We start from the raw sequence: 27,976 nt of genomic DNA on the forward strand, positions 1-27,976 counted from the left end.
AATAATAAAATTACCGACAAAATTACGGTAAAAATAATTGAGTTTTTTTAGAATTTTCTTTTATCTAGAATTACAGATAATAAGATACCGAATCTAATTATTTAATTGAAAAATCAATAATTTTGGATAGAAGAATTGAACCGGGAGACTACTGGTGGCTGGGTCTCGCCGCCGCCCCATCGGTCAATGAAACCTACACGTGTCGGTAAGTGATCAAATAGGGTTGCATTTCAGTCAGCCTGCGTCACCCATCAGAAGCTGCTTTTTTTCCTTTGCTTTCTCCCACCCTGACTTCTATTCTGTTCAATTCCCAGATTCTGGCGAGGTCAAAATCATAATCCAAACCCTAATCTGTCTATTGTTGAACCAGAAATGGCGTCTGTGATTTCTGATTGTTGATTTTGCTGCGTTTGCTAAGGTTAAGGGGAGAAAAGTTTCGTAGAGGGTGATGGTGTCTATGGCTTCATGATTTGTAAGTAGTTTGATTTGGGTTTTATCATAGGATGATAGTAATTTGAACTGGTTGCGACTTCATGATCTTGTACCCTTGGGATTTGAGTTTTGCCGCAATATATTGATATAGAATTAGAAGGGGTAAGCGATTTGTTGGTTTTGATGGAAATTGGTGCAAAGTTAGTGAATTCCAATTGATCGCAATTTTTACCCTTGTCAGGTGCTTATTATCTGAAAGGGAAACTGCTAATCTACCGAAGGGTATGTTAGCGAACTCCATTTCAGTGGTTTCCAATTTAAATTGAAGCAAAATAATCAAGATTTTTACTGTATGATCCTGAGTCCAATCCCTAATATCGAAGTTGTTCTCAAACGCCCCTAATTGGTAATCTAATTCAACATGCTTTTATCACTAATAATCTAATATAAATCCTATGAATTTGGTTGCCTATTTTTATCTTTGGCAAAAGTTGTTTGTTCTGGAAATTGGGTTTAACTTGTTTATTGCTGTTGTTTTTTTTAAAATTTTCAGGGTGAAATTGGTGCTTCATCTATTAAGGTTTTGAAATTCTGTTGTTATTTGATATGCTTGACCGCTGAGGGCTGTCGATAGGAGTCACTTTGAAGGGCAGTGACATTTTTCCTTATTTCACCAATGGCTGAAGACAGCCAACGCATAAATCGTCTTGCTTCCGGGTTGGCTGTAATATTGGACGGTGAGGATAGGAAGGAGAGTAGTCAGAGGAATCGTCTTATCTCATATTCTGATGATTTTGGTGAACAGTCACTTGAGCGAACTCTTGAATATGTATTTGACCTCCCATCCAAAACCATTAATCTGCTGACTTCTCAAGTTGATGCTAATGTAATTTGTTCTATTATAAAGAACGAATACCTGATGCATCATAGAATCTTGCAGAATATAGATCCCTGTAGAGAAGGAGTATCTGCCGTTGCTGATGGTTCCGGACCCTACACCGTTAAAATCGAGGAATCAAGTGTATGTGGTGAATTCCAAGTTATAAAACCACCTTTGCTGGTTGAGAGCCATGCAGTCTTCAGCAGCGTGCGAGCAAGCGCATGTGTATGGAAAGGAAAATGGATGTATGAAGTAGCTCTTGAAACTGCTGGGTTACAGCAGCTAGGATGGGCAACTATTTCTTGCCCTTTCACCGAACACACAGGTGTAGGCGATGCTGATGATTCTTATGCATTTGATGGGAAAAGGGTTATTAAATGGAACCTGAATGCTGAGCCTTATGGCCAGTCGTGGGTCATTGGTGATGTTATTGGATGCTGCATAGATTTCGAAAGTGATGAAATATCATATTATAGAAATGGTGTTTCCCTTGGTGTGGCATTTAATGGTATACGGAAAATGGTCCCTGGGCTAGGGTATTATCCTGCGATTTCTCTTTCTCAAGGTGAACGATGCGATTTAAATTTTGGGGGTCGCCCTTTTAGATATCCTGTTCAAGGATTCCAACCAATCCAAGCTCCGCCATCAACAAACCAGTTAGCTATACATTTACTTCATTGTTTTTCGAAGTTGTTGAATATGTGGCGGGGGGAGAGGACCAGTCATAATTGTATGGAGAAGTTGAGAAGGTTAAAGAGGTATTTGCCTGTTGAGGAGCTATATAGTCCTGTTTCTCGTGGAATATGCATGGAGTTATTCTCAGCCCTTGATGCAAATGCAGAGAGTGTAGAATATATATGTTGGGGTCCTCTTTTGTCTTTCCTCATGGATGTTTTCCGCGATCAAGCACCTCATGACTATGAAAGCTTGGATAGAGTACTTGATATCTTACTTGATTTCCCAGGGTCGAACTTGATGTTTGAACACCTGCTTTTTGCCCTTTCATACCGTTGCAAGACTGCATGTATTGTTTTAAGAGAATGTCCATATTCAGGTTCATATCCATATCTTGCATTGGTGTGCCACATGCTAAGACGTGAAGTTTTGATGGTTGTTTGGTGGAAGATGTCAGATTTTGAGTTCCTGTTTGAAGGATTTCTATCCCAGATAAGTCCCAACAAACAAGATCTTCAGTATATGATACCTGCTGTATGGTGGCCTGGTTCGTGTGAAGATATCTCTTATGAAAATAGCATGATGCTGACCACTAGAACTTTAAGCGAAGCAATTGATAAGGTATGGTTCTAATTCTATCTGTCCCTTTTAAGTAGGCCAACTTTCCATTTAGGCCATCCTCAAATAGAAGATCATCCCTTCATAAAACTACACAGTTTTTGTATTTCTCAAACATTACCCCATCAGTGAACTTCTTTTTCCTTCTGATTTTCTCTACTATTTTTAGTATCTACTAGAGCAGTTTTAAGAAAGGGTCTTACCATATAACCATAAGCTTGAAAAATGTTTATGAATGAAGTTCATTACCCTTATATTAATTTTAGAAATCACTTGTAGATATTAGTTTCACTTTGTAATATGCATATAGTTTTGCTTGCATTCTAGGATAGTAAAATATTATTCCTGTGCAACCAACAAACTGAAATTAAAAAAAGAAATCTTCAATCAAATTTCATTCTTGGTCTTAGATGGTGTCGGGGAGTATAAATCGACTCGTTATATGCCTTAAATCATCCACCACAAATGAGCAGATTATCTAATTTTTGAGGGACACCAGCAACTGAATCACGATGCACGTTGCCTAAGTTTCCCCTTAGATGCGTATAATTGGGAGGCGGATATCTCTAGAAACATACCAGATATCTGTGGTTACATATATGACAATGTCCACATATGCATCTGCTATGATGGATGTAGATATAGATTATTTGCTTTGATGGGATATAATAATAAGATCCACTTTCAGTGGATATTGGGTTTTTGGATATCCACTTACAACCTTACATTGCAGTCGAGCCTACTTTACTCCTAAATCGTCTTACTGAATCACAAAAATTTGAATTGATATTTATAGGACAAGTTGGTGTTTTATGTTCTTTTGTTATTAAAGGATCATAGATGCATGGCATGGGTGTGGCATATGGCTTGATCTTTAAAGTACTAAAGAATTCTTGTGGTGGATGGGGTGAGGGAGGGAGATAAAATGCTTAACTGTCGGAATGATGTCAAATAAACAGTCTGCTTCTTTTCTTTTGTAACCAACGATGCCCCTACAACTTCAAAATATCGACGGCATTGAGTCCCTTGCTTCTTTTTTTTCTTTATGGTTTTAATTGAACATCTATTTTTTGTATGTATAATCATTAGACAATTAAACGCAAATGTGACAACGGTATGATAATACGTATGATGACAATGCTGCAGTTGTGATTGATCAAGAAGGAAATCCAACTAAAAATGTCTCTTCAAACTAAGAAAATAATATCTGCTATACCTTGCCCCATTATTTGAGATCCAACCACAACTGGCACCACCACACAGGAACCGATGGAATATATCCCACTCCCAGCAGTGTTTTTTTATGTATATGAAATTAACAGCAAATGTTCGCACATACTCGCCTTTGGTGAGGTTTGAACCCTTGACCTCTAGGGAGGCCGGGATCTTACTGGTAACCTAGATACTGCTGGGCCAAAGGCCCTTTGGTCGCTCCCAGCAGTGTTCTTGATGGGATCTTTCGTCATCAAGTATAATGCTTGGAAATTGGACAATTTGACTGAACATGGCTGAGCATCTAGCCTTACTCCACTACATAGTGTAGCTAAAGTGCTAAAGGAAGTCTATGTTTGGTTTTGTTCTGTTCTTGTCTTCTCCATGTATTCCAGATCCACATGAAAGCTGTAAAATTTCCGACACGTTTCATTGTTCTAAATATATAGCTTAAAGTTCTACTTGTTTATATAACTTCACTTAATCTTCGTCAGAAATTTAATGAGCTCATCATATTTTGCATAGTAACCCTAGAGAATGTTGCTTTGTATTTGATGGATTACTGGACCTGTTTCTCTCTCTGAAAATGATCTTGTGGATTCTACCTTGCTTTCTGGTACATCTCAGCAGAGATGCTAACTAGATTGCATGGGTGGTTAGGTTTGTGGTGATTTGACAGGACATAGTTAAAAAAAAGATTTAAAGGAAAATTTTACTTTTGTTTGGTGTAATGGAATTTGGTTCTGTTTTTTATCTTCACCTGTACTTATACACCTCTTTGGCAGATCGAGGAGAAACATAGGGACCTTTGTTGCCTGGTCATGCAGTTCATTCCACCTGTAACACCTCCTCAGTTGCCCGGCTCCATTTTCAGAACATTTTTACAGAATATTATTTTGAGAAACAGGGGAGCGGATCGCAATATACCACCTCCTGGTGTATCAAGCAATTCAGTTCTTGTTTCGTTGTTCACAGTTATACTTCATTTTTTATCGGAAGGATTTGCGACGAGGGGCTGTGGCTGGATGATGGGTTCTGGAACTAGTGGCGGGACCAATATTGGGTTTCTTCACAGAGGTGGCCAACAAAGTTTCCCCCTTCCACTTATTCTTAAAAATGATCCTCATCGAGTTGAGATCCCGAGACTTGGTGGGTCATACAGTCATCTAGCAAATTTTCATCCTGTAAATGTGGACCCCGAAGCAGAAGTAGTTCGGTGGGAAGAAGGATGTACAGATGATGAAGGTACTACAATTACACATGGAGGTAGTCAGAAGCCGTGTTGTTGCTTAAGTTTGGATGCCAACTTTTCACGAATTTCTAAGAATCCTTTTAGATACACAACTAAAGCTTCTCAGAGCCACTGCAGCTCTATTCCAGAGAGAACTGCTCAGGTGGCTGCAGAGTGCAGTGCTGGAAATTTGAATGATGAAATGGCAGACAAGCCTAGCACAAGTGACCAGTCTGATTCCGAGTTCGGTTATCGTTCAGTGCAGCAAATGAGGGTTGTAGCACTAGAGAGCTCTCTATCTTCCTCAACATTAGTAGAAGAGGAACTTCTGGATGCCATGCTTCTGTTGTACCATTTGGGCCTTGCACCAAACTTTAAGCAGGTTAGATAACTATCTTTGTTAAAAGCTTGCTTTAAGAAATAGAAGAAACCTTCTGTTTGCTTTGAATTTGTGATATTTTCTCCATTTAAGATTTTGTTTTACTTCTTCACTATGATTTAATGGGTACAGTTCATTCTTCCATTTTTACAATCATCTATCCATTTTATCACAAAAACTATGCAAAAGAAGTGCTTCTGTTTCATCAGCAATTTAGAACTATTGTTTTGAATACTTGTTTGCTTAGAAACTTTGTAGGCTAAACCATTGGGATATCATGAATATGTATAGACTATAGTGAAAATGGAAAACCTCGAATGCTATTCAATTACTAGCTTATTCAGTCGCCTTTTATGGATGCTAGCTAAAGAAATGTATATTTATGAACATGTTAATTGTGTGCTGTTCTTTTTTAAAAGAAAAGACGAGATATGTGTACCAAGGAAGCGTATTAATTTTGTGCCTGTCCTGACATTTTTTTAACCTTTTTAATTGTTAAAAAGCGTCAGTTGTTTAAGAGGAAGAAATAAAGTCAAGTCATTGTGAGTAGATCATGACTTACATCCTCTTCGTTATAATTGAAGATTGCTGATATGAACTTGATGCTTATACTATGATTTTGTGTCAGCCACCAGATGTCGGAGAAACTGGTAATTGGTGATGTTAGGAGTGTCTTCTGGTCGGAAGGGTATTTGGCTAGTTTGTTAGACATCATAGACACATAATAGGATTGTGACAAAGAAAGCTGGGTCATACTTCTAACTGCATTCTCAAAGATACATACAAAACATTACCAAATGCCAACAATATCCTAGCTCTGTAATAGGTAACCTCACATCATTGATTTAGCTACGTATGTCAGAATATTGATCCTTGATAATCCAACAGAAAGAAATTAGATAGATAAAAAGGGAAGTGAACACTACTCTATCTTATTTTCTTGGCATACTTTTGACAAATGGGTAAATGACATAGGCTAAGGCATTTTCATGGAGGTGTTTTTACTTGTGTTGTAGTGCTGCACACCAGTTAACTTCATTGGTAAATTTGCGCACAGCGCTAGAAAATCCAATTATTCATATTAGGTTGAAGATATTTTCCTCAAATGAAAAAAAAGCCAAGTAATCTTGAATCAAACAAACAGTGAATCTCAACAAACCCCTTGCCTAATATGTCTTTCTTCCACATGCTTTCTTATATTGTTTTCAACAATTTATTCTCCCCTTCAAGCTGTAATCATCAGTCCCACCTCTATGTCTGGGACAAATTGAAGGATAAACCTTAGATTGAAATTGATTGCCGATGATGGCAGAGAGGGGCTTGAAAACTGAAAGGGAGAAAGAAAAAGATACATGAACGTTGGTGGCAGATCTGATTTGGGTGAGGAATATGACAGATCTAGAGGAGGATGACATATCTGATTAACGAATCTAACTAGGGGGAACCTTTGCAAGATCTTATTTCTGATCTCTTGATTGACTCAGCAGGGGTATCTTTAATCGTAAGGCAAACCCATGATGCTTGGGGTACTTTGAAGATCCTCTACAGGTTGTGAATTTTCAATAGAAGCTGGTGAAGTTCATTCAATTTCCTTCTAAATGAGATAAAGCATATGTTTGTCGCTGGTACATGAGTCCCTCTGGGTGTGAACTTGTGGTTGAGGTTGGTGGTGATGGGTGGGTCTTGATGACACCTTTGACAAGTGATAAGCTAAAGAGCTGGTAGGGAAGTTGGCCGGGCCCTCCCACATACAGACAGAATACAAGAGCTGCACTGGGCAGTGGAGTTAATGATGTAGTGGCTGGAGTTGTTGTAGGTCATGGTGCCCATGATGAGTACTGCTATTCTTTTCTTTGGTCATGGATGGAGTTAAATAGGCGATGGGGTAGAGTCAAGAGGCAGGTGTGGGTGGTTTTTTTTTTGGGCGGGGGAGTATTTTCCTTTCTTTATCTTTTTTTTTCAGTTGAGACTAAGTAATCCTAAGTAAATGTAAATAACAAAAAAACCGCTAAATAGAACAACTTAATGAACCAAAGTTATAACTTATACACTACTGCATATTTGTCTTTCTAAAGTTGTGGAGTTGTGGCAAATTACTATTGTTTCACGGAGTAGAAAGTTGCAGCATTGATACAGGCCATTTACACAAATGTGCAATAAGCCTGAATTAGAACTTCCAAACCTATTTTTTTCCTCTTAACATATGATATCCCAACTCATAAATCATGTGAAGTCAAATACTTGCAATAATTGAGTCTTAGTCGGTAAAGTTGTGTTGAAGTTTTCAGCCATATAGTGTATATATGTATCACGCATCATTGTCGATTGCATATATTGGGATTATTAGCCAAAACATCTTAATGGATGTTTCTATTATGAACTGAAAAAGCAAGTCCCTTGTAAGCTTCTGTTTGTGGCAAAGGAACAAAGAAAATTATTTGTTTGGGGCATGTTGCCTATAAGACACCACAAGGAATCCTGTATATGGGCTTACCCTGTGTTCTCGAGTTTCTAAAGCAAGGAAAAGAAAAGAAAGGGAAGGAAAATAAGAGAAAAGAAAGAAATCTTTTTATTTGTGTCCTTGAGATTGAAGGGAAAGGAAGGAAGGGGAAGGAAAGAAAATAAATTTTCATGTTCTTGAGCGGGAGACAAAGGAAAGGAAAGATGTCATTTTTACAAATATACCTTTATTTATTTTATAGGAGACTGTAATTGATGGGTGGAATAAAAATCCAAGGAGGAATAAAAATCCCCTTATGCCCATGGAGGTTCAAATGCGGTGACTCTGGGCTATCTGCATAGCAGGTGGTTGCCCTGGAATTAGTCGGCTCGCATAGCGGGTCAGATATCCAGGTTAATAAAAAAAAAGTGATGGGTAGATGTGTAATTCTATAAATATTTTTAATTATTTTTTTCCTTTCCTTTCCTTCCCTTTCCTCCCACATTTGGGAGGAAAGTTGTGGGAGGAAAATCAACATAATTTTCCTTTCTTTTCCTTTCCCTTCCCTCCTTGAAAAAAACTCGAGAAGACAAGATTTTTTCTTTCCCCCTACTTTCCTTCCCTTTACCTTCCTTTCCTTCGTAAAATAGAACTCGAGAACACAACATTAGCGTAGACTTGTGTGACATATTTAGGCGTGCGTGAAAAGCATAGGAAAGACACCCCATTGTTAATTGTTGGACAATGTAGAACCACCTGTATAGGGGCTTTTTTTTACCTTAGCTTAGTTAAGGTCCCACATACCTTTCTTCTCCACACACACACACATATATTATATATATAGTGTATAGGGAGGGTTTCATGTGAGAACCACATTTAGTTTGAGAACCAGGGAACTAATTTCATAGACGACAATGTGTATATTCATTGATAAATATACACTATATAAATTTCATCAATATATATATATATATATATGTATTGCCAATGAGTGTATAAATCAATGAATATATACTATATATGCATTGATGAATATATTCACTTGTATTTGTATTCTGCCAATGAGCATATTCAACGATGAATATACACTAAAAAATTAGTTCCCTAGTTCTCAAATTATTTGTGGTTCTCATTTGAACCGGGCCCTCTCACTCTCTCTCTCTCTCTCTATATATATATTATGAATATCTATATATGTATGTATGCATGCATATGAATTATTTCTTGAAGGAGTTGGAAATATGGCCAAGATTAATCATAACAAGAGTGGAGCGAGTATTGCAATTTTTAGCAGTTATCAGCTATAAGGTTCAAAATAAGTTACCTTTAGACTTGCTGATTTTAGTCATATCAGCTGTAAACTTTGATGCATCCCAGAGCTTTATCCAGGAACAAAATCTTCACATAGTGCATTTCTGCAGGCCAGATACGAAGTATGTACTTGTTGTAATCAACACTGAATATATCTACATTAAATCCAAAATGCATACGCCATGAAGTCGAAAAATTATAGAGTATCAACACTTAATGTGGTATTCTGTCCATTGTTGAAATCTAATTTGAATTGCCACAGTAATATTCTGTCCTAATTTATTTTCACTGCAGGCGTCAGCATACATGTCTCATCAGTCACATTCAATGTCCCAGTTGGAAGAAACCGATAGACAAATGAGAGACCGAAGCAGTGGTGAACAACTAAGGCGCTTGAAGGAGGCTCGGGGTGTTTACCGTGAAGAGGTTATAGATTGTGTGCGCCATTGTGCTTGGTAAGTTGTTTGGAAATTTCCCTTGTATGTGCTCTGCACTCATCTAATTCATGATTGAGCTTTAATTTGCTTTTTGTTTTCCTCATTTGTGTTTCTTCAGTCTTTTACTTGTCAAGCTGTGATACTTGGGCTATTAGTGTCTGCTATCCATCAACTTTTCTTTCTTGCTCTATGCTCTAGATGACTGGTTTGGCCCATATAAGGACTGTCAAAGGCAACAACCTTTGAGAATGCCTGTGTGACAGAAAAAGGCCTGTTGACAACAAGATAGGTTGTGGGGGGGACGGGGGACCGGGGGAGGTTGCTGCTGGCAGCATAGAAAGAAAATATATACACTGGGGTGTGGATGCCAAGGCATTAGCTCTTATACATATGACTAATTAGGGCTTTAATATAAGATCTATCATGAGGGGAACAATTAATATATATACACTGAGACATTGGTTCATTGGCCGAGACTGTAAAATATAAGCAGGAAATTTATATTTCTAATGTAAAGAGTTGATTAAAGTACTGAACAATCTTGTATTTAGTTAAACGTATGCAACTCCTTTTACATAATCACACTGTTTTGTATTGTAGGTACCGTATCACTCTTTTTGCCAGATGGAAACAAAGGGGAATGTATGCTGCATGTATATGGATTGTCCAATTGCTTCTGGCTCTTAGCAAAATGGATCTGGTTTTCTGCTATATTCCTGAATTTTATTTGGAAACTCTGGTAACCCTCTTAATATATGCATTTGCACTATTTTGTTGCCTAGAAATATGCTTTCCTGGGGTTCATTGTCTTTTTATGTTGGAACGTAATTCAACTGCAATGATTTGGTTGTATATGTTGGAATAGTTATCCACTACTAAACCACAACTTCCATGCAGTAATTACTCTTCGATTTTGCTTGCAGGTTGATTGTTTCCATGTGTTGCGGAAGAGCGATCCCCCATTTGTCCCTGCAGGAATGTTTATAAAACAAGGACTTGCTTCATTTGTATGTTCTCTTTTTCCATATAGTAATAATGCTGTTATTTAGAACAATTACATGTAAACTATCTTTCTGCAACTATTTCTTATGTTAGTTCCTTCTGAAGTGTGGGTGGTGACATCTGATGCTTTGTTGATAATAGAATTCTCAAAACCAAGTTGGCTGAAAAATATGCTGGCAGATACACCAAAATGAAGAGAAAAATAAAGAATGAGAGTAAGTTGGGAGTTGGCTTATGTTCCTTTGTTAAATAGCTCGGGAGGGGGTTCGGGGGGGAGGGAGAGAAACTCTAGAATAAGCAGGCATGATATGTTGCGGCATTGTTGTGTATGTATCAAGCAAAAATTACATCTCTTCCCATCCCCATTACATGTTGGTCATTATTTATTTATTTCTATATTTTGCGTGTTTATGTGCGATAAATTTAAGACATCTGGCCGCTGGTATGTTTTCTGGATATGTGTTTATGCTGATGGTGATACATGAACATCTTATCTCTTGGTACTTGTAATCCTAAATGAACCTGGTAATACTGCATTAAAAGGTTTTGCACCGGAGAATCATTCAGATTCAGGTTAGCACAACAGATCCTCCGACCATCCATCCTATTCATAATCTGTCTAAATACCAGCTGGCAAACATCTCTAAGAAGCCACAATGGAAACCCTATATTAATTTCACCTGCGGCAAGTTGAGCATGATATTCGAGGAGTATTGGATTCTTGTATAGTTACGTCATATACTATGTATTACCTAGTTATTAGTTTTTTTTAAATTTTATTTTCTTATTCTCAGTCCACATATGTTGCTCATTATTTATGCAGAAATTCTACATCAATATGTTAAATGTTTTTTGTTGATATTTATGAAAATCTACTAACTGATGTTTTTATTATTATCTTTTTTTTTTCAGGTTACTTTTGTTGTTACCCACTTTGGTGACCCAAGAATATCGAGTGCAGAACTAAGAGATCTACTTCTGCAGTCAATTTCTGTATTGGTTCAGTATAAGGAGTTTCTGGCTGCTTTTGAAAGCAACCAAGCTGCAACTCGTAGCCTGCCAACAGCACTATTGTCAGCATTTGATAACAGATCATGGATTCCTGTAACGAATATACTTATCCGGTTATGCAAGGGATGCGGATTTGGATTTTTAAAGCATGGAGAGTCTTCATCGACTTCTAGTGTGTTTCAGGTGAATTTGTGGCATTGCTTTTCAGTATGTGTTTCTGATGTTTCCTTTTTCTCCAATAAAAGACAATAAAATTGTTAATGAAAAAAGAGGCTCCTCCTATCCAATTTCAATGGCATTGACTGTCATGCAAGGGGCTGAGCTTACTTGACTCATTTAGTTGTTTCGTTCATTTCCATTCAATTGCCAAATCCAAATGAACCCACTATATCCCACTTGAAAGTAGGGTCTAGGGGTGGGGTGTATGCAAACCTGTACTATATCCAAAAGGGTTGAGTGGCCATTTCCATTTCAATTGTAGGTGATAAATGGTCATATATGTGCTGCATTATCCTTTTAGTGGTATTTGTGTGTATAAGTAATGTTAATATTATAACCAAATGTGTTTCGATGAGCAAGATAATTTGTTTGAAATTCATTTCTCTTCTTTTTCAATCATCATTATCTTCTTTATGAAAAGGTAAAAGTTTTTGACTCGGGATAGTATGTACTTATATTCGTTTTTCTAGAGCTGGTTCATGGTTCTACTTGTCGAGTCGCCAATGGTTTCTCACTTCTAGCTTACTACAGATGATAATGAATATGGTGTGAGTGGCTTGTCAGATTTCTTATTGCATGTGTGTATATGGAGATATAGACAGAAAAGAGGGTTGGGGGGAGGGATGGATATTGTTGTAAGGAGTAAGGAGAACTCTTTTATTTACGGTTTAGGGGGTAAAGCTGTTGCCAAGTGGCAGGTTAACGTAGTTATGCAGGGAATGTCCTTATTTATTATAGGATGAAGATGATGGTGATGGAACTATAATAGAGAAGAAACCAATGGAAGGGGGTGGTTTTATAATGTCATGTAATAGTAAAAAAATATATTTAAGAGCTTGTAACTGGAAAGACTAAAAGTGGATGTTTGATAAGTTTTTTCATCATGCTACTTTTTTGAAGAAACAGGCTAAATTAGCACACGGGTTGGACTTGTGAAAGTTCCAAATTATAGGTGCTCAGCTCTTGTGAAAGAATTTTAGATGTTGACTACTTGACTCTTAACATCTACATTTGTTGACTTTATATATTGACAGAAATTATTACGCGAGGCTTGTCTCAATGATGAAGAATTATTTTCGGCATTCCTCAATCGTCTTTTTAATACTCTCAGCTGGGCAATGACAGAATTCTCAGTTTCCATTCGAGAAATGCAAGAAAAATGTCAGGTACAATGATCTTCTCATACAAGTGTGTTTTGAGATGTCTGGTCAGAATTTGTTTTGTTCATGTATCTTGCGCAATCAAATAGCTGGTAAGAGTGATACTGGTTTGTTAGACTGGGAGGAATGCTAATTTCTTCATATATTGTGTAGCTTTGGTACCATCTAGAAATCAATTTCAATTTCGATCAATTTCTAATAAATAGAATTCCAAATTCGAAATAGAAAAAAAAATGAGAATTATCGTGATGAAAAGGCATAGGGAAACAACTTCATAATGCTCTACGTTATTGTTAACAAATTAGCCTCAAAGAGTTGCTAGTTGCTACACTATGTTGCTATTAGCTAACATATAAAGCTCCATCCTAGATGCATCTTTTCTGCATATTTCATATCTTATATGAATGCTCCTCTTTTGCAGATGATAGAATTTCAACAGAGGAAATGCAGTGTTATATTTGACCTCTCAAGCAATCTAGCGAGGGTGCTAGAGTTTTGTACATGCGAGATTCCTCAGGCTTTTCTGTCGGGGGCAGATACAAACTTGCGTAGATTGGTAGAGTTGGTTGTCTTTGTTCTGAACCATTTGACTTCAGTTGCTGATCCTGAGTTCTTTGAATTGTAAGTTTCTTCAATATATCGACTTGTTAATTTCTTGAAATATATCAAGTTGTTTCACTTCCAAGTTCTATTTGGATGTGACTTCCCTCCTGAGGAAAATGGGAAAAAGTTTCTTGATCAATGTTGGTGCAAATAATATAATCTACCATATATTAACTTCACCTGACTTGCACGGAAACTAGAGATTGTTGTGTATCTTTTAGTGTGTGTTTGATGATACCTGATGTAGTTAATGTTGGCTCAGGACTTTCAGAACAACAAGAAGGACTTTTAGAGTCATTATAAATATTAAGTTGAATTACTTGACATATTTTTCGGAAAACTAAAAAGGAGTCGACCGTTCAAGTATTCGAAATTGCATCGATAAATGAGTGGAATTACTTCTACCAAAGAAGGGTTTATAACTATTATCTACACTCTTAATGAATATGTATTAAATTTTCGGGATTTTTATCCAAAGGTCAATTATGTCAGAAGTTGGTGCTTAGATTTGGTTAGAGATGCAACCTTAAAAGTGCTTTTGGTTCCTGTGATGCGAATTTGCTTTTGCTTTCACTTTTATTTTCGCCATTGCATCAATGGTAGCATATATTTCAACGTTTCACTTCTTTATGGTGTGGTGCATATTGTGGAATTGCAGGACACTTAGAAGACCTGGTCAGACTCCTGAGAAGGTCAACAGAGGAATGATTTTGGCGCCTTTAGTTGGTATCATCTTGAATTTGTTGGATGCTAGTGTTGTGACAGACAGTAGAGAGCAGAACGATATTGTGGGGATTTTTACAAGCATGGACTGTTCTGATACTCTTATCTCCGGATTCCAGTACCTCTTAAAGTTCAATTGGGTTAGTAGTCATGACTTTCTGCTATACGTCTCAGCTTTTATCCCTACATACACAAGAAACACACACTTCTTGAGTGTAGTGCTTCAATGCTTGTCAAAACACTTTTTAAGTTCCCCACTCTGTGTATATATTCGTATATAAACACACATCAAAACCTGAACTTGTTTTGTCGTATAAAGCACCAACTGTTGCACTCTAGAAGAAAAATGCAAAGCGCATGCCTCCCTTGCATCACACATAAATCTTTAGATTGATAACCAATAAGTTACATCCTTGAAATTGCTAATTTTTGTGAATATTTGGGCAAAAAGTTGATTACCGGCAACCTCAACCAGCCCCACACAGAAGCCGCCTCTAAGGACACCAATGTGAGGGGGCAATTTTTGGCTCACTCAGCGGCTGAGGCTAGCTGGGGGACTGGGATCGAACCCAGGACCTGTCTTGTATTTGGGCAAAGTCTCCCCACCCTTTTTTCCAACTCAGCTACATGCCATATGCTAAATTTTGTGAATATAGTATCCTAGCCTGAGAATACAGACATGAGGAAACAGGGTAAGATGTTCCGCAAATATGTCACACTCACAGCTGATTGGACCCCATAAGGAAAACAATTATGGATATGTGTGACCCCATCGGAAGAATCTGGATATGCTTTATAAAAGGAAACAACTTTGCTTTAGATCACTTTATGTTTGGCAAAGTAGCTGATAAACTAGCTGTCAAGCATGGTAAAAACTAGCTGATATACTAGATGATAATGCAAAATGACCTAAGAGAAAAATACAAGGGGCATAATTGGAACAAGGTGAAAAAAGGTCCAATAAGCTATCTGAAGTAGCTTTTAAAAAAGCTAGTGTAGGTTCCACCGGTAACCGATCTTAGGAGAGTCCAAAAAAAGGCTCAATATTATATATATATATATTCAAATTGGCTTACCAAACGGGGCACTTTCAGTATGCTAAAAAAATAAGCTCGCTTATGGTTGCCAAACACGGACTTAATGGTTGTCAACAGTGAGCTGCTTAGGCTGTAGTAGGTTTTGGCTCAAGTTCACATCATTGTTGAACAATTCCAACACGAGTTTGGAGTTTGTCTGCTTCATCAGTTTTTGAATCTTGATGCAATGCCAATTTTACTATGTGGCTGTTGAATACCAAAAAAATCATGTTGCTCGCATTGCCTTCATAGAAAGTTGGATGGGTAGCTATCATCAATGCTTTTTTGAACGTTTGGTCCATGCTTTACCTCTTAAACACCTTCTCTGTCGTCTGAATTTATTGTAGCTGCCTGCCATGGTCTTAAAACAACAGATCTTTTTGCTATTTGTAATCTATCGCGCTCTATGTAGACTCTAGTGCATTCTCACATGCTTTCATCACTTTACCAGGCTGCAACCTTCAAGGGGGATGTTCATCTCACAAAACTCAGGCAACTAGAGGATTTTTCTAGCCATCTTATCTCCCGAACGGTCAAAAGGGTGAGCTACGAAGGAGAAACAGAAAGCAACGACGATATGTGCTGCATTTGCTACACTAGTGAAGCAGATGCCAAGTTCTTACCATGCACACATGTTTCCTGTTTTGGCTGCATAAACCGGCATCTCATCAATTGTGAAAGGTGCTTCTTTTGCAATGCAACGGTACTTGAAGTCATTCAGAATGATGCGAAAACTTGTGAAATATAAGTGCACTTTCGCTTCTTTCATTAAGGTTCCTTATGGTTGTCTTCTTTTTGAAGGGAACAGCTTCATGAATTCAACTCTGGTAAGGACACACTGAATCAAATTTAGTTTGTATCTTTAGAAATATATGGGCAAAGAGAAATGCACAAACTTAAAGAGTAGTTATTCATAGAATATATTAGTGGTATAAGCGTTATTTTGCTAAAACTTAAAACGTGTTGGCTGGGTATTAGGATGCTTATGAATTTTGTAGGGGGGCTGAGGGCGATTAGTTCTGTAAATTTGCAATGTCAATGAAAGGTAAATCTTCTCTCTTTATGGACATACTTGCACACAATCTGTCTCTATATTAGCATGTGTTAAACGTCCCATTTTGGCTGGACTTGGACCATTTCACCTCTATATATATTGGGATCCCCCTTCTCTCCTCAAGGGCTCTTTTGGAGATTACAAGAGTAATCTAGGGGTTCCACCTATTCTCATATGGTATCAAAGGTCTACCACTCTGAGGCAATTTGTACTCGTCTAGCCCCCTCTTGACACTCTAGGACCATTTTTGGGCATCTAGCCTCCACTGGAGGGGCCGTGCTCGAGTCCCACATGTACTTGGACTATTTCATCTCTATATATGTTGGAACTCCTGTTCTCTCCTCAGAGCTCTTTTGGAGAGTAATCTGGTGATTCCACTTATTCTCAAAGCATGCCTAATTGCTGAGTTTATCAATGACACAAGAAATCAGAAGCATCAACATGAGTGGCTTGTCCATCTAAGCTTTTGGTATGGGTTTTTGGCTTATATTCATCATCTTTCTTGGTCTTTTTTTTTTTTAATTCAAATTCAGAGCAAGTCAGTTGCAACAATATCCTGCTGCTGAGGTACAAATCATTATGGTTTTATTTATCTGGATTATGAATAAAAGGGTTTACCACACTTCTCCACAAGTTTGGAGATATTCATGGAAACAACTGATCTACCATTTGAGGTAAACGACAAGTTTTTGTGTATATCTCATCCCTAGACCTAATGGGTTTGTTTGGTTTCGGAAAAGAAGAAGAGTTCACGGTTACATAAATGAGTTAGCGGTTAGGTTCGTGATGTACCCTAACTTCAGTGTGATCAACACTCTTCATATCCTTTTCTTTTCCCTTCTTTCTTGGCTGAAAATGTATGCATGCCAAACTTTGAGAAAGTCGATGTGAAACTGTATGAATTACATTCCAAATTTGGATTATTTTGTAACTTGTGTTCTTTGTTTACTACTTTTTTGATTTACATATGCATTTCTACTGATATGTGAAAAATGCATAGAACTATTGCTCATGAGAGTCATGCAGTTTCTGTTCAGTCCGGGTCTTCATAGAAATAGCTGCTTTACTCTTTGGGGGTAGAGAACAAGTCTGCTTGCATTAGAGTATCCCACCTCCAATTGGGATTTATTGAGCTTGTTTGCTTTGCTTTGGTTTGATTATAATAAGTCGGAACAAAGCTGCACCATGTGCTATAGATTCTATTGTTGAACGAAGAATTGCAGCGTCATTTATTTTGGTTTAGTTGTCGTATTTTTGATCTGATTGATCTATCTCATTCTTGAAAAAGACTACTAAGCTCTCTTGGTTGCACAGAGCCATTTTTATGATCCTTGAAGGATGCACACTCGAAAGGAACCATAATCGGAAGGCGGATAATTTCATTTACTGGTTAGGATTGAGCCCATAGGACGTAGAGTTGGTTTCCGGGTGATATATTTGCACAAACATGTGTGGGTTCTCAAGTCTAACAGCCGTTTTGTGGAGCTGTAATTCGTTTGTCCTTTCAAAAAACATCGGAACATAATTCAAGGAGACAAAACAACGTTGATAAATTGCTAAACTATATGTCACATTAGAACCCTAAAACCTTCCATAATTCTTTCATCCATCTAGCTCATTCTTACTCGTTAAGTCATGATTCCTGTCCTTCGAGATTGGGCTCTTTTAAGGCTTTGGGCTATCAAGACAGCCACCAAGCACTATGCCAGGTCATTGTGTGTCATGTTTGCCATGGTACTCCCAAAATAGAACACAAAACCAGACTGGGGTGTTCATAGATTGAGTTGATCGGGTTAAAGATATTTAAACAATCTAACTAAATATTTGCGGTTTGAAAAATCTTAATCCAACCCAAACCAAAGTGCAACCCAACCAGAACCGTACGGGTTGGTTGGGTTAGTCGGGTTGATATTTTGGTATATTAAAATATTCTTCTAACCTTGAATATGTTATTTTTCTACTCATAATTTTTTTTTCATCATCAACCATTTGATACAAATTATCCATACTTCTTACGTATATCACATTCAGTTAATTTTCTCAATTTACATATTTGTTCACAGTTATTGAACATATATATGAATAAGTTATACAGAGATATGAATAGATTGAAAATATGTATATATGAAGAGGGTACATGATAGTGTAATTTCCTAATGTATATATTATATAATATCCGTGTTTCGTTAACTCGTACAAATTGGGTTAAGAGAATTTTTGGTAGAATTATGCATAACATATTTGTACCCTATGTTATACCAACTTGTACTTCAGACGAGTTTTGCGTCAAAAATGAGTTTATACCTAATTTAACGTAAAGTTGAGAATCTAACTTGAAGGGTTAAAACCGCAAAATAATTAAACTATATATATATATATATATATATATATATATATATATATATGCATGTGAATGACGGTTTACACCGTCTCATTCTCAATCTCTCTCTCAATTTTCTCTTTCTAAACATCTCTCGTTTTTTCTCTAAGTTTCACGTCAAGTTACTACGGAATCGAGGTAACAAATATATATTCGGAATCCACTCTCCGAATCCTTCTTAAAGGTATAAATTTCATTCAGTTTCATTAAGGTGTTTATGTTAGGGTTATTAAGACCGGTTTATAAACTGTGTTTATATCTAAGTTTACGGATTGATGTTGTCAAAATTATGATATATTTGATGCTTAGAATGTTAGGACTGGTTAAATTGATGTAGAAATAAAAAGGGTATATTATAGTTTCATTATGGTTAAATTGTGGGTATATGTTTAACCGTACACCAATTGTTCGGTTAAATGTCGAAAAGAGTAAAAAATGCACGATTAAGCTTAGGTTAATGACTATTAGACTTGTTTTACTATTTAGTATGTTGAAGTACTTTTATACTATGTAAATGTAGCGAATCATGAAAATTGAATCATAAAAGTTAGTCGGGAATTACGGAATCGAATTTTACCGACAATGTAACTCCTGTACTTTGGCAGTGTATAACTCACAAACCGTATATCGGAATACGCTCGTATTTTGCAGTCAGAAAGATCTTACTGCATACTACAACTTTCATGAAGGGTCGAAAATCCAGTTATGACTCTAAGTAGCTCGAAACAGTATGTTTTTGGGGCTGTTTACACTGTATTCGGGATTAAATTGCAGTTTTGTAAAATTCGTTTAAAATAGATGGATGATCCAAATGAGATGATTTCAAAACCAATAGACTCATATGATACCAACCTACAACTTTCATTTGACAATACAGTCTGGATTGGTCTCTAAGTAAGGTAAAAATGCTTAGAAATAAGAGGGACGGAAGTGGTTGGATCGAAAGAGAATAAGGTTAAGTTTTACGTTTGAGTTTTCAATTTGTATCCAGCTGTCCTTCTTGAAGTCTACGTTGTTTAAGTAGATTAAGACCTAAGTAATTTTATTAGAATAGTTATATTATGGTTTCTATGCTTTATAAATAGTAACCCGTTTATACATTCGTTAGGCACGAGGACAAATCAAACTTGATCGTGAATTTCCGTTTGATCGTGCGTTAATTGTCAAATTCAGTTAAGGTACGGATTTCATATCTCACTTGACACGGGGATAGCCATTTGCGTAAGGCTTCCTAATCCGGATAATCTATGATAAATTCCGAATAATTTGTTCTGAATTTCCTTTATGCTTATCAAATATTATTGAACTTTGTTTCCTTTTGAACTACAACTTATATTCTTATTCGRAATATGGATCATTTTGATCACTTGACTTGTTTTATTACTTCATTTGTAAAACATTTTAACTATAGACTCAATAACCGGAGCACCGGTATTGAGATGTTTCCATGGTGACTAAAACGATCATGGCAACCTTATTTTTATAAGTCCTTAAAAGTGGACTTGATTATGTACCAGTCGAATAGAGGGCGTATGGATCGATCCTAGGAACCGTTATCGGATAATGAATTGTGGTCGTGGTTAAATCCACGGAGAGGATTGTTGCGTTTTGCTCACACCCCTTTCCTCACTTGTGCCTGAATGGACTGATCATCATTTGGGAACAATGCGTCCTCATGATGTGATTTGGTCTTCGGACCCTTGACATGCTTTTGGGGCATTTTGATTTCTTTTGGATTATCACTTAGCGTTATAAATTGTTTTTGAACTTGTTATCTCATATTCATTGTTTAGTTATATTATTATCCGTTCACTGAGCATTAAGCTCAGCCGAGATTTTCTTGTCCTCGGCAGGTATATGACTTAGCAGAGATTTTGGGATGAGAGCTACGGAGATGACAATATTGAAGATAACTCATTAAGTCATACTTTTTGTTAAACTTTTGATGACTAATGTAGATATACTGGTATTTTGGGACCGTATTTTGGGACCGTATTTTGAGACACGTTATCTCCATCTATGATTATGTAATTATCTTTTGGTAAATTTTATTAGCTGCTCTGTTTTATATAGCGCGTTGTTTTTTTATTCCACTTGTGGCATCTCCCGTCTTTGACCACGCGGGAAGGGGGTGTTACATATTAATAGAAATTCAACAATCATATTAAATCCAAGAAATAATAGTAATCTAATATTAACCCAATACTTACAGTTTGAAAATTTTACAACTCGATTAGAGATCAGGTTGCTTCGAGTTGAGTTATTTCGTGTCGAATTGGGTTGATCGGGTTTTTGAGCACTCCTATACCAGACCGTTCGTGAGGCCCAAAGGCCTGGAAAGTCAACAATTGTTTTACCTTTGTTCGCTGTTGAGAGTAGTGACCTCTTAGGTAGGGATGGTGATTTGCCTCGACCTGATTGGGAACCCGGCTCACCCGATCCGAACGGGACCATGGATTCTCCGCTAAAACGGGTCCTGGGACCGAGGATCCTCAATAGACTCAAACCGGGGTTGGGGATGAGGCCAAGTAGTGTATCCCCTGATCCACCCCGTACCTGGTATATAAAATACCAAAAATATCCTTGCATTAAAATTTTAATTCAAAATTGCCAAAATTATAAATTTCCTAATTTATCTATTGATTTGTGGTTAATATTGGTTCTTACAGTTACCACAAACTAATTAGTTCTCATTTGATTAGACCTCTATATATATATATATATATATATATATATATATATATATATTATTTACTTTCTAAAATTAGGTCTTGACCGGGGACGAGAATCGGAGTTTGACCAGATTTGAAAATAAACCGGGACAGGATATTAATCCCCGTACCCGTCGGGGGACCGGGGGCCGTTCATAGAAACCAGGGCCGGGGAAAACTCGCCCCGTTGCCCTGCCTACTCTCAGTCTCAGGCATGCTGACTGACCAACACTAACTCCATACCCTGTAGATTGGGTAGGGGGGAAGTTAATTTCAATTAGCTTGCCCCTTACCTACAGGGGAGGTGAAGCAGAGTTGCGATTTTTCATCCATCTGAAATGCTCGAATTTCCCCAAACTCCATGTCCTATCCACCAATCAACCTCTTAACATATCGTCACTTTATATATTAAATGATCTATCATGCGTTTTGATTGGGGGGGCAGAACTGAGAGCCACGCTCGACGATCATGTAAGCAAGCTTTGATCCAATCATCCAAGACCAAATGCATCAAAACTAGTCCTAAATCGATTGCTACAATGTTACAATTGACAATCAGAGTTTAACCGATCTAACCAAGGATACGGTTAGTGTTTTCTAGCTCGTTGGAACAACAGAAAAAGAAAGCATGCTGTACATTCATAAGGAGACGAAGAGAGGGGGCATACGTTGTCAATCATTTTTCTCGTGTCGTCTCCTAGTGGGGTTCTCTGGTGAGGAATCGAAACCCAAGCACTTGAGAAACGCTTGTTTTGCAACCCCAAAGAAATTACAAGGATGGTGCGGAAGTTCAAACATCAAGCCATCGCCCTCGACTGTTGTGGATGAGCCCTCCCTGTGTCGACCATCTGGTTTATTTGTTCTCTGCACTACTTCACTTGTGCTCGTCCCTGTCTCTTTGATTTCCTTTTCTCTATCCTGCAAATATCATGAACTAGTTACCATCTACACATTCGGATCCATTTGGTAAGCAGGACGGCAAACACAATACAATACAAAAACTTGTTGTCTCACGTTTGGTGCTACATTCGACCTAGACGGGGCGGGAACTAAGTGGGACAAGAATGCATTTTTCTGTCCCACCAAAATAGGTGGAACAAAGATTAGGGAGACGGGATAGGATTGGTAAATTACTAAATTACTCATACCAAATTAAAACCCTACGGTGGCAGATCTAGGAACTTTTATTATTAGTGCTCACTTAAAGGTGTCCAAAAATCCGAAACAAATAACTCATCCGAACCAAGATAATTTCGGGATATTTGGGGTTTGAATTAAAACGGTTCGGTTGACTCAATAAAGATAACTTATTCTGTAATACCGCAAACCCAAAGCAACAGACTGGCCCAATAACTTCAAAACCAACTTCAAACCACGGTGGAAGTTGGCTTTGAAGTTATTGGGTCAGTCTGTTGCTTTGGGCTTTGGGATATTACAAATGGTATCAGAGCCAATCCCTGTACCATCGGGATGGTGGGGCAAACCTCATCGGGTATGATGAGTCCTCGAGAGGGGGTGTTTGTAACACCTTAGGCAAATCCCACATCGCCAAATACAGGGAGGAAGATTCTAGGCAGACCTAACGAGGACGCCTGAAGTTAAAGTGGGGGAGTTAAGACAAATGAGTATCAAATCGTAAATCAATACAACAAACCCAAATTAAATAACAAACTCAAAAGCCCTAAATCAAATAACAACCAACAAAATAAAACTAATAATTAACAAATAGCAATAAATATAAATCTAAAAAAATAAAATGCAAAAAGGAAGTTGGAGAAAACAGAAAAATAGTGGTTTTATTAAATCAGTAGCATTTTAGAAAATGAAATAAGAGAAATATGATTTGAGTTAGGTTGAGACCTTAAAAGTTGGGGGCATTAGAGCTTAATTGATGGGGGCATCATAAAGAATGTAGATAAAAAACAAAATTACCGACACTTTTACTAGAATATTTTGTTGGGGGCAAGGGCCCCCACCACTATAACATAAATCCACGCCCGCCTACCTCACCCTCACCTGTTTCATCCAGTCTAGTACCTCCCGTATTTTAGAAGAAAACCACTAGCTCGACCACAAGTTGAGTCAAAAGTTGCTCGGATTTACTGGGTTAGATTTGGTTTTGGCTTTCTTAATGAGGAATCCCATTAACTTATTCTCCAAAAGAGCCCTTGAGCAGGAAGGAGGTCCCAAGATAAATTAGAGAGAAAGAATCCAGGTTTAGCTGACGTGGGAATCCAGCACGCCCCGTCCAACGGAGGCTAGACGGGCACAAATTGTGCCTGAGTATCGAGAGGGGGGTTAGACAAGCAAAGATTATCCTAGAGTGTCGAGAAGGGGGTTAGACAAGCAAAGATGATCCTAGAGTGTTGGATCCTGTGTCGACTCCTAGAGTGGTAGACCTTGGTTCTAATCATGTGAGAACATGTGGAACCCCCATTAGACTACTCTCTAAAAGAGCCTCCGAGGGGAGAAGGAAGGTTCCAACTTATATTAAAAGAAATGGTCCAAGTCTAGCCGACGTGGGACTCCAAAGATATGATTACCAATATCGTGCAATACTCTAGAAGAAAATATGGTACAAGACCAATCAACAACTAAAATATTTATGAAGATATCAAACAAATAGCTGTCCCCACAACAGCTTCAATGGCTGTTCTGTCAGTCCTAAAGTCACACCAACAATCAAAAAATCACTGTATATCAACTGATGGGAGAGTGTATCAGTATATGATGCATACAACTTTTCCAGATTAAAACTTCTAGAACCAAGATATGTGATCCTAATTAGCTATTAGCAATCTAACAAATAAATGGAAGGAAAGGAAATATTTTGAAACAACGGTATTTGAGCAGCTTCGATCATTCTATTCCTTTATTAGAAATATTTCTTACGGACTCTTTTAAGAATAAATGAATTCTTCGATCTGAAATTATTTCTATCTCATTTTTATGAATGAATGCATCACAACATTAGAGAAATGCTTTAGTGGTGGATTTGAGACCAAAGTGGTTGACGGTGGCAGTATTTCGCCTCTGAGCAGCAACAGTGATATGGTGGTACTCTTGGTGGCAAAGCCTCTATAGACTTGAGTTGTGGTTGTGCAGGCTTGTTGGGTTCGGACTTCATAGATTTGCAACGGATGGCCCACAAGTTGCAGGTTACCTTTCTGGAAGCTACAGGAGGACCAGATCTTGAAATAGAATTGCAGATGAGATGGTAGTGAATTAGCAGCAAACATGCTATTAGTTAAAGTGTATTTTGTGAATTTCAATATAGAGATACAGGTATATCCCAAGTCATATAGGGGTGAAGTGCAATTCCACAAATGAAATCATTCTTGCACGTAAGCAAACAGAAAACTGCTAACGGGTATCAAGCAGTATGTTCATGGTGATATTACAATTTTTAGAAGGCAGATAGCATTTTAATAAGCAATAGAGCCAACATGTAGTCATTAATCACAGTCATGAGACATGTATTCACATTAATTTTATATTGACAAAAAAACCAAGGGAAAGAGTTGAGATGTCATTGTCTAAGCACACAATTATTTAATGAATCCAACAGATATTATCTTAACTTATATTTTGCTGACAACAACGCAACAAAATACAGTATTAACAACACATTAGACAGTTGTATGTGTTCCAATATAATCCCCACTGAATCAAAGAATGCCATACAGCAATATAATATATGAGCTGGATTGTCTCCTTGGAAATTTGGCAAGCACTCTTGGCATATATCATGGGTAATGCTGAAGGCAAAAAGACAAAAGGGAGAATATTAAACCACCAAAAAAATGCTTAAAGGTTGTCTATTTTATATAACTAAACCTATGTTCACAGTGTTGGTATCATGCTCCCTATATCCTAAAGACATCTTAAACATAAAACTTATACACGAATTTGGAAAATGCTCTAATATGAAGTTAAGCTAAAATGAATGGAGCACGTTATCATCTTGGTTAAAGACATTATGAGAGCTCATGCATTATTAGGCCATAATCCAAAACTCTAAAAAAATAAATCCCAAAAGATTCGTCTTTTATGCATCCAAAATCTGAAATGAAACATTGTTTCCCAGTTTTGCTCTTGCCAAGGACATTGCACAGTTTGGATCCCTATTATGCGACGTAATATGAAGAAAATACCTCACTCCTAACCAAAGCAAATAGTTTTTGGTCTATATAATTAGCTACACATTCTACACTCGAGGGGGAGGTAAGGTTTGTACACATTCTACCTCCTCAAACCCTACTTCGAGTGGGATTTACTGGGTTTGTTCTGTTCTTTGTTATCATTAGCTACACATATAGGAAAATTATCTTAGACCCATCTTCCAGGTGTTGCTCCTTTGAAAATATATACATCTTAAGTTGAAGTTGATCTATTAATATTTAATAAAAGGAAGCTGTATCTTGCAAAAAAGTTAACCTACCACCAAACCAAAACTCCACAACTATGTTTCATCAACAGTCATACACACCTAGTCACTGATAAATCATAAACACCTAGATTAGTAGAAAAATTGTGCCTGCCTATTCACAAAAGTTGCATCTTTAAAACAATCATAGTTGTTAAAAGCACGCCTAGGCTCTGAGGCTAGGCGTATTCACGAGGCTCAACTAAGGAGGCCCTGCGCCTTGGTTTAGGCGTCTTGTGGGCATAAAGAGTTGCTAAATACCAAGTCAAACCCCAATATTAAATAAGTTTTCTCATCTTCCTTATCTCCTAGACTTCTTAAAATAGGAGTTATTAAATAGATAACATAAGTCAAACCCCAATATTGAGTACACAGTTCTTATAACTTCAACCCTTTTTCTCTATAAATACCCAGACCTTAAAACTTCTCCCTCATGGCTCACGCTTTAAACCTTTCTCCCGTCTGTCTCTATCGAAATACTGTTGGTTGCTGCACTGGAGTACTTGCTACATATTCGAGTTGGTATAACTGTGTGTATGTATATATATATATATACTTTATTTTTATACGTTATCATCTCCGAAATTTGATTCCATGTATCATCCAATCCAACTATCAGGCGGAAATATTATCAAATTATCAGAGAGAACCAATAACCTTGATCCTTGAATGTGTTGTGCTAGTTGCTATTCAAGAGTTGTATGAACCAAACAATAGTACAATTCCGATATTTTTTGTGCCACAAACACACAGTGTTGCTTTCCTTGGAAGGTCATGAATACAGCATTGCGTGAGCCAGTAGCCTGGTTCCCAGTTTTTCCGATCCAATTATGGTAATATAATACCTACAAAGCACTTAATTTTCTTAAAGAAAAAGACTTGTAACTTATAAGAACTTTTTGGTACCTTCTTTCTACTTAAAGCAAAAAATAACTTTTTTTTTTATTTCTTATGTATGGATCTCTTCGTTCACAAGAAATATGAACATTATACCCCAACTTCCTTTGGAAAGGACAACCGCCAAAAGCAATCTTTTATCCATGGTAAACCCAAAAAAGAAGTGTGATGCACGTTCTCGAAGTAGAGCAGTTCCTAATTTTATAACAATTTTGGACAAATACATTAGAACCTGTAACAATTGCTTCAACCCCAATTTGTTTGTGCCACATTTATAAGAAAATCCGTGGCAATTTGAACTTTGAAAAGGAGAACTAGAATTTACATACTTAATAACAATTTCTCTTTGTTTTAAGGCAAAACAAACCATTCAACTTAATCTCCAGAAGTAATTATTCTACGTTAATTTGCCATCTGAAATGATCAACTAAAATAATACTTTCAACAACAACAATACTTAATTATATCGGATTCGTCAATTGGATCTACCAAGCTAAGAATTCAGAGCATACCTTAGAATTGTGCTGATTGTTTGCAGCGGTGGAAGTGAGCAAAGAGCGATGGTAGGATAGACCGGTGGCTGACGGCGAAGCGGTGGCAGTGGCAGTGGCGGTGGAGAAGTGGAGGGAGAGATCAGAAGGCGTAGTGGAGAAATAATAAAGCAATATAACGAGAAGAAACATAACTAGTAGCTGGATCCATATCAGCCATGGAATCCTGTAGCTGTCTATTATGAGTTCATCCCCAAACTCAAACATTCCAGAGAGAGAGAGAGAGACGACGGAACTGGACTTCAAATATTCCAATAAGACCTCACGGCGTCTTTGTTCCATTTATTATCGACTAATTCACAAAATGTTATATTTTACAAATTAGTCCCTAAATTATTACTCAATGTACAGTTTTAGTCCAAACTTTCAATTGCTTCAATGTCAATCCTATAACAACCCAATTTATAACATTTTAGTCCCTGTTTTCCAACATTACTATTTATTTTTTTTGTTATGTCATATCATGTGTTGTGTACATGACGGTTTTTAGGGGTATTTTGATAATTTCAGTTCATCCTTCAAGGGCATTTTGGTAATTTTGATCAAAA

The 27,976-nt window shown here is 37.3% G+C and overlaps 2 protein-coding genes across 8 annotated transcripts; one reads left to right on the forward strand and one right to left on the reverse strand.

The window, feature by feature from the left end:
- The first annotated feature begins 315 nt into the window (after positions 1-315).
- Positions 316-16,478, forward strand: LOC112509496 (E3 ubiquitin-protein ligase RKP). 7 transcript variants are annotated; one of them, XM_025114532.1, is made up of 13 exons: positions 316-594; positions 674-838; positions 986-2,608; positions 4,603-5,062; positions 5,309-5,430; positions 9,473-9,633; positions 10,216-10,354; positions 10,539-10,622; positions 11,530-11,811; positions 12,882-13,013; positions 13,429-13,628; positions 14,269-14,473; positions 15,861-16,478. In XM_025114532.1, exons 3-13 carry the CDS (start codon positions 1,109-1,111, stop codon positions 16,155-16,157), a joined length of 3,582 nt encoding a protein of 1,193 aa, XP_024970300.1. In that variant the 5' UTR covers positions 316-594; positions 674-838; positions 986-1,108; the 3' UTR covers positions 16,158-16,478. The 7 variants fall into 7 exon arrangements, with proteins under 7 accessions (XP_024970300.1, XP_024970292.1, XP_024970252.1 ...); XM_025114524.1 differs by having other exon boundaries at positions 986-1,261; positions 1,373-2,608; positions 4,603-5,430; XM_025114484.1 differs by having other exon boundaries at positions 4,603-5,430.
- A 5,457-nt stretch (positions 16,479-21,935) lies between these two features.
- Positions 21,936-27,675, reverse strand: LOC112500397. Its single transcript, XM_025103886.1, has 2 exons — positions 27,390-27,675; positions 21,936-22,472 (listed from the first exon to the last, which is right to left on the reverse strand). The coding sequence occupies exons 1-2, from the start codon at positions 27,633-27,635 to the stop codon at positions 22,227-22,229; spliced, it is 492 nt and encodes a 163-aa protein (XP_024959654.1). The 5' UTR covers positions 27,636-27,675; the 3' UTR covers positions 21,936-22,226.
- Positions 27,676-27,976: the final 301 nt, after the last annotated feature.

The sequence above is a fragment of the Cynara cardunculus genome, assembly GCF_001531365.2.
Source record: "Cynara cardunculus var. scolymus isolate 2C chromosome LG 1, CcrdV1, whole genome shotgun sequence".
NCBI lineage: Eukaryota > Viridiplantae > Streptophyta > Magnoliopsida > Asterales > Asteraceae > Cynara > Cynara cardunculus.